The following is a 14,348-nucleotide window of genomic DNA, read 5'->3' as shown; positions in this document are numbered from 1 at the left end:
TTTGTTACACACTGTCCAAAAAAAGGCTGCGTGTTTGCTGCACACACAAATGTGCACATGGTAGCTGTAAAGGCGCTCACGCTTACCATCGGCCAGCGTGAACTTGTGGTAGCTCCTCCTCAAGATGAAGGCACACTTGAAGCCTGTGATGACATCAGACAGCGTGGACAAGTCTAGGTTGGAGCTCTGCAGCAATTCGCGCACAAAGTTCATCTTGATGCAGTAAGGGAACTCGTGCCCTATGAGAGGGTACGGTGCCTCATCCTTCCCTGTCTTGACCCACAGCTGGAACTCATCAGGGTTTAGCGCCTGCACAATGAAATTGGAGGACATACATTATGCCTGTGCATGATAAAAGCACATTAGGGCAAAGGCACTGGGAGCACGGCACCTTGTTTGTAGCAGTTTCAAAGCTCTACAGAGAACCCATTGTCTAAAACTGGCACCCTGGCAAGACCATGATTTCGAGGTTAGTGTACTGTCACTCAACATGTGGCATCCAGATGAACTGCTCAAAACACACAGTGGAGAAACCAAAAGTTACAGGGTGCCTCCAATAGCTAGCTGCCCAGCTCACAGGTGGTGTCGCAGTCTTAACCTTCGCAAAGTTGCCATATAGATCACTTGGTATGATCAAACAGTTCTGGCCAGACAGAACAGGTGGTCAAATAAAAGTACAGGAATGGTAGTTAACAAGTTGCCGTGATTAGACAGCATTAAGAGTTTTTTTTTTTCCCTCAAGGACACAATTGCCAAATTAACACAAATTCCTAGTGGATGCCAAAGCAGGGATACCTGCAAACTACAATTCATCCTGTACCACTGCTCCCATGCACTCGTTATTAGTGCCACAGTTTTCCCTTTTAGTAATGTAGGTACATTTGCGACGAGTGCAGCAAGCAGAAAAATGAAGAGAATTATGTAAAATCGTGCAATATAATACCACAGTTTTCAGCTCACACTTGCATCATATTTTTTCGTAGGCAAGTAAAAATACTTACGCCATCCAGCTTTTGCGTGACAAGATAAATGCAGTCCTTCGTGGTGTGGGTGTTTGTGATCCTGATGGTTTCTTGCTGCAGTCAAAGAAAAAAAAAGATTCAATGCTGAAGTGAGCAGCACTTACTGAAGGACTCTACTAGAAGACAGTTATCCTAACAATATTCTGAACACAGGTACTGATATGGCAAACCTACCACCTCAGACTTCAAGCAGACAACTGGTTGCATTTACGCACATCAAATTAGCAGCTTACCAGGAAATAAAAGTAGCAGATAATTATATAACCCCAACTATAATCAATATGTATATCATGTATTAATGTTTAGCATGTGACTTGCTCAAGGCTTTGAGTTATTTGAACTTGACGAACTAATTCTTCGGGGCACTGCTTCCAAGTGAATGTGAAAGGCAACTACTGCTCGGTGCTATTGGATGCAACTGAAAACAATAGCAGTCTTAGACATGTTGAACAGATTGTATTGACAAAAAAAAAATGGCATTGCATCGTAAGCATGACCGACGAAACTTGTGAAGCACAGCAGCCGTCTTTTGGGCACAGAAGTGCAGTGAGAATACTGAACAATGTACTGAAAACACCACACTGCTAGTATACTCCATGAGCTAGAATTAAAAGAAACCTACGTATTCCTGTTGCGATATGGGATCCCAGTAGTTGACCTGCAGCGCTGTTGGTTGGCGCCCTTCCCTATCTTTGGCCTCGGATATGAGCCTGCAAATTAAGACAGCGAAAAACATCACACACCCAGTAAGAGAATGTGGTGCACAAAACGCCTGTTTCATAATAACAATTCTCGAAAGAAACTTGTTTTAAAGGTATGTGAATGCATGCAACTTTCTTTATCCAATCTGCAAAGTGTTGCAGTGAGGATGGTTACCAAGGTACACCTGCCGTCAAAAGGTTATGAAAGGCAATTTTGGTGAAGGAGTTTAATCCCTTGGCAGCCAGAGCATAAAGGTTTAATTTTAATAGGTGCACTGTAATTCGTGTTCCCATGATTAGGCTCTATTAACTCCAGGATACATGCAAATGCAGTGGTAATTTTTTTGTTTATATAGCCTTCCATAAACTTCACTGTGGGTGTACGTAATTATGCCACTTCCATTAGAAGTAACTTGCACATACAAAAGAGTGATATTACTGTGTCACTTGATGCAAAATGAAATACTACGTGCCAATGCAGACATCATCTAACGAATATTTGAAATCAGCAGCTGGCGTCATAGCAGCTGGCGTCAGCTGCAATAAGAATGCAGTGAACAAACAACATAAACAAACCAAATTACTTGTTACACCTCAGGGCAGAAAACTCAGCAAAGAAACTGTAGGCACAATATCTCTTTCAGTTATGAATTATGATTCTGTCGGAGCAAAACTCAATTTCTGCAAGATGTCTAACGTTGTCTCCCCGGCCCTTCAAAAAAAATGAAAATTCGCATTCCCAGGTTACGCGGGAGCGCAAAATTCCGTCGTAATTTATTCAAATAAAATAAGCGCATCCACACTAAGGGAGGCTTTCAAAATACATGTCAACGCCTCATTGCAAGTTGCTTTGAGCAACGAACTGTCAACTGACTCATCACTTCAGCCCTCCTTATCGTGCGACCAAAACCGAATGAGAGATTAGCCAGAATTCACAGCGAAGCCCCTGTACTGAAAGTGACCGAGGCAAGTTGGTAGAAGTGCGAAGATAACGCAGTCGACCCCGCATTATCACACACTGCCCATGACCTCATTTCCTCGATTTCGCGGCAGAGGCAAAATACAGATAAGTCAATGAGGTGGTCACTTCAGCGATCACAGAGAATAGCGTCGCACGTGTAGTGACATACGAAAACTAAACACTGACTTGTAACAAGTCGTCAACGCAAGTATGGCAACGCGAGCGATTAGATAAAGTTGACATTGCTACAGCCGATTATTTATTTACTGGCACAGTTAACCGCAATTTTTTTTTAACCACAATGAATCGATCTCAAATGCACCTGGATGTTAGAAAATTCGCTAGCTATGCTAGGGCACCAAATACAACGACACGCCAAACGCAAGCGAAGGGAGTATACTGGAGCTCAAAATAAAAAAAAAAACATGGCGATTCCATTTCGCGAAGCCTACTATCAATTTTACTGAAGCCTACAATCTTGGGAAACTTGGGCGTCCTGTCAGCGCGCTTGTTGTGCATATTGAGTGTACCAGCACTCAATGGCCGGAAACTACGGACAGAACAAACTTAACGTACGAAATGATGCTCACGCAAAGTGACCGATGCGCGCTTCACCGCTGCATTGCACACTTCGACTCGCCAGACTCGCAAAACGTGCAATCGCAGCCACCGCCAATTTTCGTGACACCCCGGATACAGTATACTAGAATGCTTTCAGCGCCTAATATATACGTCACTTCCTGAAGCTAGTGGCGCGGTGAGTGGCGACCTGATTATCGGTCGTACGACCTAGTTTCCTTCGTACCCACCCTGTGCCAACAACAAAACACGACCATACCAAGAAATTGCGTAGGAAACACTTGCGATACTTACTGCGCGAACTGGTTGTGCCACAGGTCCCTCGTGGCCGAAGAACTGCGAAGATCGAGAACACACAAGGGCAACGAGGTCACACCACGGGCACAGGCTACTCCGACTTCGGCACGTTCCAAGTTATGCACTTTGTTACACACCGCGGAAGAAATTGCGCGCGCGCGCACACACACTGGTACACCTTGGCTCACGCTGATGTGACGCTTTGGTTTCCGAGCGGTGCGGATGCTGTCACAACACCGGTTACGCGCCAAATTCGCGAAAAGCACGGAACGTACACTGGCGGTGCTGGTTCGAAGACAAATATTTCCCAATGTCAAGGTCAGTGCGCGCGCTCGCCCGGAGCAGAGGAGCACGGGTTAGGGCGAGTAGCGCCGTCGCGAGCGCTCCTGGTGCAGGACACCGAAAAGGAAGAGCGAGAACATGCCCAAAGAAGCCAGGGGAGGAGGAAAAAGAAAGAGGAGATAGTCCTACGGAAGGGCAGACATGGGAGGGGGGGAGGCAGAAAGCAAAGAGCCAGAAGGATTAGGGGAGGGACTCGTCAAGAGAGGAGGATGAACAATGCGAACGAAAAGCTTTCCTTCCCGTCTGTGAACTTGTCACGCTGCTGAAGCCCGATAGAGGACCGGCGAGGGGGCAGGGAGGGGAGAGAAGACTACCCTTTCCCCCTCATTTCCTTTCCTCCCTCCTGACAGACAGCAGAGACTACAAAAGCTCGCGAGGATGCTGCTACGGGCTCCCTGGAACCTGCTCCTTCAGCGGGGCAGCGGGGCTTCACCTCGAGCCACAAACTGAAAAGAACAGGACTGCTCGTCACTTCGTGCTTTTTCCCGCGTTTTTTTCTTTTTTACTCCCTTTTCCCGGGCGGGCCTATCTCCCGAAGCGACCACAGCGTCTGCAGGTGTTCGTGAGACGAAGGTCCACGAAAAAGACAGCCATCACCCGAGCTAGGATGGCTACTCGTGCTTCAGGCCTTTTTTATATGTATGTGTTTGACTTTTACCGCTTCGTTTTACTCTTTGGGCACCTGTCATTGTCAAGTAAAGGAGGCAAAGCTGTAAACTTAATAACGACAGTACCCCATTGTGGGCGCGGCTGCTCCTTGAGCTACGTGCTGCAGTGTTTAACAAAGGGGCTTTCCCGGAGGCTATAGGTTCTGGCCACCAACCGATGTGCTAGCCAAGAGCAAAAGGAGCAAGTAGTAGGCGTTTCCTCTGGAGCACATGTTGGGAGGGCTCGCCAGGGACACCTGAACGAACGGCCGTTCCTGCCGTTCCCTTTCTACCGGTTTTCGCGGAATCGCGCCCCTTTGGGCAAAGAATAGAAAAGCTAACTGGACAAAAGGCGAAGTTTCGATGAATGAGTCCAGTGTACTTCATCGACTACAGCGAGTACTACGTGTGGCGTACGCATCCTATAAACGAAGCAATATCATTCACGAACATGTGGTCGAACACCTACACAACTTTGACATTTTTCAAGCGCTAAGACAACAAGGACGAAGAAGGAACAGACAAGGACGAGCGCTTCTTCGTCCTTGTTGTCTTAGCGCTTGAAAAATGTCAAATCTGCACCAACTAGCACGATCCACTACCCTTCTAACCTACACAACAGTCCACGCCCACTGGCTCAATGGTGCAAGGAATACACCAGATGTTGAAAGAAAACATTTCAGAAGCAAGGATGAAGGAGTAGGATCTAAGGACACAGAAGATCTAAAGGGGTGGGTTAATAATGGAATGAAGTGGAGAGGACTCATCAGAAACACCGACCCTCTATAAAAGTGGTACCACAGTCTGGTACATATGTAAAAATGGTAACGGACTGTACCGAGCGAAAAATGGAAGTGCAGAAGTAGGTGCGACGGTCGAATGCACAAGTTTAAAAAACTATTGGCATTTAACGTGGCAACCCTCCACCTAATATATTCATAGCGCTTAAGACAGCGTGCGAAGGTGGTGCTTGCGATTAGCTCCATCTCTAAACGAAGCACCAGCGGATCGGCAGGTAAAAGGAGGCGCACACACGATGCCCAACCCACGCCACCTTGTTGACTCGCCGCCCATTTTTCATCACCACCCGGCGACAAACTCAATCTCAAAGATCTCCTAGTGCTACTCCCCCCTCATGTGCACCGTTTTCGCATGGCGCACACTAAAGTTAGGAAAAGAGAAGAATGGGAGAACGGGCGCCAGCGAGACACTGGCTACAACGTAGTCGCCGCCGCCCGGTCCACCTCTCCGCAAAGAAATGGCGCCAAGGCTTTCAGCGATAGAGGAGGGGGGGAGACGCGTCATTTCCGATTTGGCAGGCGCCCTTCTTCCCACCCTCCGGGCAGTTCTTTTCCGTATCATCCCTGAACGGGATAAGAAGGACGAAAAGTACGCGAAGCGCGCCTTCTTGGTCGAAGGGAAAGGAGGCTGATGTTTTCTGCATCCCCCGAGGTCTAGGAGCTACGGCGACGACGTGCTCCGCCGCCGCCTGTGGCGAGACAGCGACGGGAACGAGCACGGAGGAGACGGCGCCCGAAAGAACTCGCTCGGCGGGAGAATCCACGTTGCGCCGTGGGCGCCACGGGAGCCCTGCCCACTCCCTCCCCCGCCACCTTGCGCCGCTTTCAGGTACCGCTTTTTTTCTCTTTTCCTTTCTTTCCAGACGCAAATCTGTCGCCGCTTTTGTCCAGCAGTGCGCGCGGAATACTTCCCGCAGCTCTGAGCGGGACGAGGACGTGCTCGGACTCACGCACGCCCGAAGCCGACAAGCAGGCGGGGGGATAAGGAAGGCTCTCGGGTACGATGCCCCCAGGGTTCCGAGCGTTCGAACTGTTGACCAGACCCGGCCGCTGCATGTATTTAATCTTTTCGCTGCTGATTGCCGCTGCCTCTGCCTGTTGCTTTGCCAGTCCGTCTATCTTCCCACCCTCGCATACTACATTGGCTGTTTAAAACTACAGAGAACGAGCGATAGCTGGAGATACCGAGCAAGGCCGGCTGTATACTATCGTGAGCTGTGAAACATGATCTGACGCTACACAAATCGGAACGCGAAATAGGTAGACCTTGTTTGTGGAGGCTCCGTAACCTCTAACGACGTGAGACGTCTCGACCATGCCGTTATTTAACCTTCATAGCAATTTTATTTTCTTGTTTATTTGCGCGTTCGCATTTGTACTGGCCTGCTTCTGTTCAGTTTGTTTATGAGAGAACGCTACAGAATGGCAGCGAGGATGACGAGTCCACATCGGCGTGTGTAATTACGTGCGCACAAATCGCATCACATAGTCAAGTACTACAGCTGAGCCACGCGCCTTGAACATCGACAGCAAATGGACGTACCCGAGTTGCAAAGCGATATCTGAAGACGTCAAAAGTCTCCGTGCCAGTTCGGCCTGATGAGAATAAAAGGAAGGAAAGGCATACGAAACAAGAGACAGGGTAACCCCGGTGTTCTCAAGGCGGGATGACTCCTTTCAAACTGAAATCACGACGCAAAAGCAAGACACGGGAACACGATAATTGACTCGTAATGCGCACTCGAGCTGTTACTGCCACGCGGTTGGTCATCAAACAACGTTACGATTCTGCTGACCTTGAGTAGCACACCATTACCTCACCGCGTAAGCCCAAAAGTACCCGCTGACTGCCGCGTCGAAGGTTGAAGCTCGAGTCGCGCTTGTGTATGTACGAGATGATTGCAGTGTTCCTCTGAATAAAGCAATTTTCTTCGTCACAAAGATGCCTTGATTAGCATGTGGCCGGCGCGCCTTCCCATCAACCCTCTCTGCCATTTTTATTTCATATCCTAGTACAACAGACGTTTACTTTAACAAATGTGGGGTTCCTCAGTTTCAGAGGCCGCTCACAACTGGCCGGCTCTACTTTGATAATGGACTCCGGCTGCGGTGAAGGCCACAAGAGTGAGAAATGACGGTTGACGGAAGGTATACAAGAGAAAAAAAAGCTGCTGTTAGAAAACGGGAGAATACGAAAAAAATTAATCACGTGATTTTATTTACACGTTACCTAATCATACGTACACAATTATATATCCTTTTCTTTTTGCCGAACTTCGACTTGTACATCTACTTAGCAGTTTGTCATGATATAGATTTAGCATAACATTATCCACTTTGGGGAAAACCCAGCTGCATGCGCATGTGCAGATAGCGCCTTGAGGACGCGAATCGCGATATGCGAAAACTCTGCGATGCTGATGTATGTTTGTACTGTTATACAATCACCTTAGGATCCCCCGAATGTAATCGCAGTATAAAGACAAGGAACTTGCGCCTTCATAAGTTGAAAAGCGCTTTAAAACGGCACTCGCGGGTAGCGGTTGCTATGCACTGGTCCTCCCTATAGTATTATAAATCGTCGCGCGCTGCTTCTCTCAAACAACCTCCGATCACACAGATAACCCGCCACGTCCTAATAATAACGGCCCGCTTGTATATAGGTGCGCGGACAATTCGGCCACCACTCCCGGGACCGCGCTGCACACAACACGAACGCCAGTCGCACGCAAGCCACAGCCGGACACGGGGAGAAATTTTCAATCTACGCTTAGCCTTTTACCGAGCTGCCTCGTGGTGCGACGCGTTCACTGTGACGCGGCGATTCTAACTCTACACGGGGACGTGATTAATACGATGAATAAAAGTAACAGACAGAAAGAATCAGGGCCAATCGGCGGATAACACGCGAAAGATCGATTCAACCTCTATTCTTATAGGTCAGTCAGACAGAGCGCACGGAGGCGAAGCGGTGGCACGACAGGAGGCGATTCAATCGGTCCAACAGAACAAGAACCCGAACTTGGAAGGGACAATCAGTCGCCGATTTTACGCCCCAGCTTCGAGAAGAGCATCTCTCATCGAGGCGTGCCCTTCCATGTGTGAGCAGAGACTCCGACCAGACAGACAGACGCAAGAGGAAGAGACAGGCTACGGAGGGGAGGCTGCTACAGAAGTATACAAAAAGTAATAAGTGGGTCGTCGTCGCGAGGAAATTTCGTTTTCCTCAGGAGGCGGCGGCGAGAGGGATAGCGCGCCAAGCCCGGACTCGCTGATGACTCTCGGCGGGGGTGATGGGGCCGCCACCAAGCCGCGGGCTCATCATTCGACCGACCGTGTATAATTAGGGGAACGCAGATAAAAAAATCAGCCAAACAAACAAATATCGCGCAGTCCGTGTGCGTGTGTGTTCGCACACATAGGAGAGCGGCGGCCAGGCAATTAAACAAAGGCGGCCTTAGCCCGGTGACCCAAATGCGAGAACGACAACGCATGCATGCAAGCCGCCCACGGGTGCTTGTTTGTCTTTTTTCTTTTTTATTGTCGCTCTCGATTGAGCTGCCCGACGTCGGACGATCGCAAAAGAAGTCGTGATACAAAAGAGAAGGGGCTAGCGCGAAGCAACGAATGCTATATCGGGTGGGTAAAAATGTTTTTCTTTATGTAGTTGTACTGTACCCCCGACCCAACACTTCCCACCCAACCTTGGCTTTTTCCTTGAACAACAAACAGAACATTGCACAATACCCGAGGCCTGCCTTTCCTTATGTTTTGTTTGTTCTGTTTATTTAAAGAGCCCTCTATTATAGCGCTACAGCGGGGAAGCTCGGAGATGGCGGTATATCGCTCCGGAAAGAAGAGCAGAAGGGCGACGCCCATCTCTGATCTCCCTCCGCTGATTGGCCGACTAACAAAAAAACAGTGCGCAGTGCAGGAGGTTACGCGAACCAAAATGAGGGGAGTGAAAAAGGGCGGGGCGCGGTCGCTTGCAAGGTGTGATCAATCTCAAAAAGAGCACGCGCATTCTTAATCTTGCAAGCAGGACGATTGACGTACGTTCCCCTCGCGCTTTAAAATTTCGTAACCGACGGCAAAGCAAAAAAAAAAAAAGGTGGCGCTGAAGCTAGCCCTGACTACGCAGTCTCCGAGAAATGCACCTGTTGCCGCGCGAACAGCCCATAGTGGTACAAACACACACGAACACTAACTTGTGCATACATATGTATCCGCTTGGCGAACCTACCGATCGCTTTCCGAATACTTCAAAGCGAGTCTGTCCATACTCGTGCGGGAGGTGGACTAGGTATATTAGGCCAATATATCAACCAGTTCCTAGCAGAGACATTGGATCATTGCGCGAGTATCACGGCGCCCTCGGAGGAATACACGCGTCCGGATAAAAGTGAACGAGTTTCCCGGTCAGCGACTCCTGTAACAGGGCAATGTCTCGATATGCCACTTCAGCGAACGTCAGCTGGAAAGCTTTGTTAGCATTCACCAGGCAGAGGAGGTTAGGCGACAATGCAGGCCATCAGAAGCAAGCGCTGTAATGCAGTCTAGACAGCTATAATAATAAAAAAAAAAGAATGAAAGAAACGAAGAGGGAAATGAACGCAGATGCGCTACATTCGCAAGTAAAACAAAACTAAACGATACTCGCGTGAAACATTTGTACTCCCAAACACCACCATCCCTAAATCCTCAGCGCGTCTGAATGCGACCAACACTTGCTTTTTTTTTTCCTTGTTGAAGCACGTGCGTAAGGCGCCCGTATCACGCGCATATTGGTTATGAAATTGCGCGAGCAGCAGCGCCGCCTCGCGGAAGGGAAGAGAAGGTTAGGCGCTAATAAAGAAGCGAGAGCTGGCTACGCCCGTTTTCTTTAGAGGACCTAGGCACCGCAGGCTGCCACAGCTACACACACGCAAACATAAACACAAACACACGCACACACCAGAAAGAAATCTGGCCACACCATCCCACCAGGCAGACGTAGCTGCAGCAGATTGACCGGCCGACAGATGGTGCTGGCTTGCGTGCATGCAGGATGGCGGAGGTGTGGAAGGAGAAAGAAAGAAGAGAGGAGCAGAAGGAGGGTCCCCAATTTCGAGCACACCGCGCCCTAGAGAACGCCGTCCCACTAAAGGCCCATTTGGGGCCGCAACGCAGCGCCCATGGGCGCACTCCTCTGCGTAAGAGTTGCATTAAAAGGGAGCAGTGGTGGTGGCGGCGCCTCAACCTTCTTCGGAACTTGCACGAACGCGGCGGCGTTCAAAGCGTCGCGTGACGCAAGCAGAAAGCCGCCGCCACTGGCAACGCTATCGGGAGGGGGGAAATTCTTTTCCCTTAGCCCACTTTCATCTATATACGCGCCCGCTCGCTTAGCAGCTTCCCGCCTATACACAACAGGGGAGTGGAAGTTCTCTGGAGCGCCGAGCATTTAATCGATTACAAAGCGACGGCCGTGTATACGGGGAACACGGCTCGCATAAACGTCCAACAAAAGAAGAGAGCGAGCATGCCAATATATGTGTAAGACGACCGTAATCACGCAGCGCGCGCGCATATAAAAACGCGGCGCGAAGCGTGTACACGACGACGTTTCGTCTATGCGGCGGTTGAGCGCGTTCTTCGCTAGATTTTTTTATTATTATTACGCGCTCAGCAGGACGGCGATAAAAGTAGGCACGAAGATGAACGTGCCCGTTTCGAAGATGGCACGGCTTCGGAGAAAAGTCGTAAAGCGAGACGGTCCGCTGAAAATTAACGATGACCCCAAGACAGAAGAGAGACCGAGTAAGAGGAGAGATTCCGGCGATATCTGAGACAATGAGTTCCTGGATTGTGAGCCAAGGTTGTGCGATGCGAAAGCGGTGCGCAATGCAGCGCGCCCATTTGGCGGGGAATGCGCGAGCTGTGTGCCCTTACGTGGCTTGCAGCCATTAGAGGTTACAGCAGCAGTAAGCGCTGTTAGAATCGAGGGGAAATAAAACGTACCATGTAAATCACTTAGTACTAACCGAGCCGGCAAGGATTCTTCGCGGAAACTTAAAGGCAATACGGGACTGCACTGGCGAATGGGCAAATTGGGCGCAAAGAAATTGGGCGCTCAGAAAAAGAGGGCGCGATGGTTGATAGCGATAAGCAGACGACAATTCATTTGCATGCAAGCAATGTGTGCACTGCCTCGGTGAGACTGCCCGGCACCTGAAAGCTGTAGAACTTTACAACCAGTGCGATCGGAGACACAGCGAAACTTTGCAAGGACAGAGAGATTTACATACCTGGGCAAATCATTCTTGACCAAACATTTGAAGGCCAATTTCATCATACTGTACGCAGGTGCGCTTCGTTTTAGCAGTATTTTTTTTAAATCGTATTCGCCTAATTTAAGTCCATTTTCATTAGTCCACTGGACCAAGGTGTCGACTCCTGTTTGCAGACGCCTTTAAAACACCTATCGTCAGCCGAGCGGGAGATCGTCACCAGGCGAGAGCAGGAGATGAACACTCACCTGAAGGTGACAACGACGTTCGTGGTGGGCCAGCCCATCACGAAGGAGGTGTCCGGGGAGCGCGTCGACTCGCTCACGTCCGCCAGGCAGTTGGACAGCCACATCTCGCAGGTGCGGACTTTTTCCTTCAACTTGTAATTGCCAGACGACCTGACGAAAGAGCGCCGAAGTGCCCGCGCAATAAACGACCAATCCCGCTGGAGGATCTGTTCTGGATCTTTGCTGCCCTCGACCCCGATAGCAATTATGTTTAAAAATTTTGCAAAAATCCTGTTTTAAAAACAAAGCAAAATAAATAAAATTGCGACACTTCTCAAACTCTTCTGACCAGTTGTTAAAGGTGCTATCGATACCGTTTATATCAGCTCCCCTGTTGCCTTTATACATTGCCCTGTGTTTACTTTGTCTAGCTGTTTTCGCTTTTTGTTCCTATTCCTATCTTGGTCCAAGTTCGAAGTGATAGTACGTCTAAGTAATACTTACTACGTAGCACCTATACTACACTCCAACAGAACAAAAATAAGCTCAGCCTTAACGTCGTACATGACATGATGCATGCACTCCCACCGTTCCAAATGGGAGCAGCTTCTTCATTGTTAGGACAGCTCATATCTGCGGCGCAGAGTTCTCTCAGCAAGACAGCTCCTTCAGTGCCGAATCACACTCTACCCCTTTATGCACTTCATAAATTCGGTATATCGCGTTGAAAGTACACCTATACAGCCATTTCTCGCTCTCTCTTTCATGCCGAATGTTTCTTGAATGAATTGTGGACAGCAAGAGACGGAAAGCAGATTTGTGCTTACTTTGGTTTTGCAATCAGCAAAACATCGCTGAGCAGAAACATGTGGCGCTCTTGGTTCTGGAGTCCCTGCGAATGAAGTCATTGCGCGTGTGTTAATTAATGCGGTGTAGATCAAAGATGGCGAAGCTGAAGCGACGTTGCCCAGAGATGAGTAAGACGAAGAAAGTATCGAACATTTAGAACGGCGTATACACTGCACTCCCGGCACATCGAAACACGCAGCAGGGCAAATTCACGTTTACAGCACAAGAGGAAAGCGGGTGAAGTGCGGGACTAACTGCAGCACTTATTCCCTGTGGTTGATCCCTTTGCAGTTAGCCTCTTTCAAAGTAACTCCAAAGCGGACTTTGGAGGGACTAATGTTTGTGACAACGCAGTCACCACCCTCCTGGCACATCGAAACACGCACGGGGGCGAATTCACCACGTCTACAACACAAGCGAAAAACAGGTAAAGTATGGGACTAACTGCAACATTTATTCCTTGGGACCAGAAGTTAGTCAGCGTGGAAAGTAATTGTGGTTGATCCCTCTGCAGTTAGTCTCTTCGGAAGTAACACGAAAGCGGACTTTTGAGGGACTAACGTTTGACAACGCAGTTAGTACCCAAAAGGAGTATCCCCTACGCCCTTACTACTCCGTTTTGGTTCACTCAGCAATGAGAGGCTTAAAGCCGATCATGAGTAAGGAGCAGAACAACAAATGCATCGGGCAGAAGAAGGCAGAATACGTATACGGCTCCACGCCGCGCACATCGAAAGGCGAAGCAAGCTTACGATGGAGAACTGGGCCGGTCCGTCCATGATGAAATAGCGCGAGCAGCTGCCGCCGGCCGACCTGCTTCCATCCTGGAACACGGCGGTGCAGTCTTTACCCGGTGATGCCCTGCGGCGAAGATGGGCCGGGTTGTGAAAATTAGCAAGAAGACGTACCCTCCTTTTAGCAATCAAAACAGGTTTTCGCTGCGGGAAAGCGAAACAGAGTGTTCATTCTTGCGCACGCGAGTCAGCGACAGACCCAACACAGCATTACTCACGCACTCGAGCAGCAGCGGTGCGAAATAAATCGGGAGAGAAAAGCACAATAATCGACGTCACTTCGCGCGCAGAATTAAGAGTCTCTCCAGAAAACGTTGCAGCTGTCGCTGTCCCAGGAACACAAAATAAAAAAAGCGGGCTGAAAGGGAAACACGATGAAGCAACACGTCTCGAATTGAGTAATTAGGCGTTCGACGGATTGTGCAATTCGTAGGCCACTCTAGCGAGATCGGTGTTTTGAATCGGCCACACATCTTGCCTCACTTTTAGAGGAAGAACAGCTCAGCTTAAAAAATCGCCGCCGCTTGTGCGGGCACTCATACTAGAAGCAAGCATACCACACTTATGATGCAGCAACACGAGTCAATCTAACAACATGGCTGCCAGCTTTAAAATACGATACCTATTAGACTCCGCAGGCTACATATCACAACACGCTGCATGTGTATCTGGAAGGCGCGTATTGTAGGCGCCATTACTCATCGATTGTAAAGAACCGCAACTCGAGTAGCCGCTCGGCAAACCGAAGCACAGGCACAACGTCTCCCTTTGTTGCAAGACACGTCAATCAGCGGATGATTCAATAACGCTTGGGGGGGGGGAGGGCATAGCCACTGCGTCATTCTCTCTCTCCGATCAATCCG

General features: G+C 49.2%; 1 protein-coding gene across 3 annotated transcripts in view; it reads right to left on the bottom strand.

Annotated features, from left to right (window-relative positions):
- The window catches only part of LOC149358809 (uncharacterized), a 601,276-nt gene that overhangs the window by 13,304 nt on the left and 573,624 nt on the right, over positions 1–14,348 (bottom strand). For all 3 annotated transcript variants that reach the window (XM_089570994.1, XM_089570995.1, XM_089570996.1), the window contains 7 exons: positions 13,444–13,552; positions 12,670–12,734; positions 11,864–12,013; positions 3,558–3,599; positions 1,645–1,732; positions 1,002–1,076; positions 87–309 (listed from right to left, as the gene is read on the bottom strand). In XM_089570994.1, the coding sequence (XP_089427120.1) occupies positions 87–309; positions 1,002–1,076; positions 1,645–1,732; positions 3,558–3,599; positions 11,864–12,013; positions 12,670–12,734; positions 13,444–13,552 (752 nt within the window). The remainder of the gene's footprint in view (positions 1–86; positions 310–1,001; positions 1,077–1,644; positions 1,733–3,557; positions 3,600–11,863; positions 12,014–12,669; positions 12,735–13,443; positions 13,553–14,348) is intronic.

The sequence above is a fragment of the Amblyomma mixtum genome, chromosome 2, assembly GCF_055824585.1.
Source record: "Amblyomma mixtum isolate Tamu chromosome 2, ASM5582458v1, whole genome shotgun sequence".
Classification (NCBI taxonomy): domain Eukaryota; kingdom Metazoa; phylum Arthropoda; class Arachnida; order Ixodida; family Ixodidae; genus Amblyomma; species Amblyomma mixtum.
The sequence above is the reverse complement of the archived record's forward strand: the minus strand, read 5'-3'. Positions and strand labels throughout refer to the sequence as shown.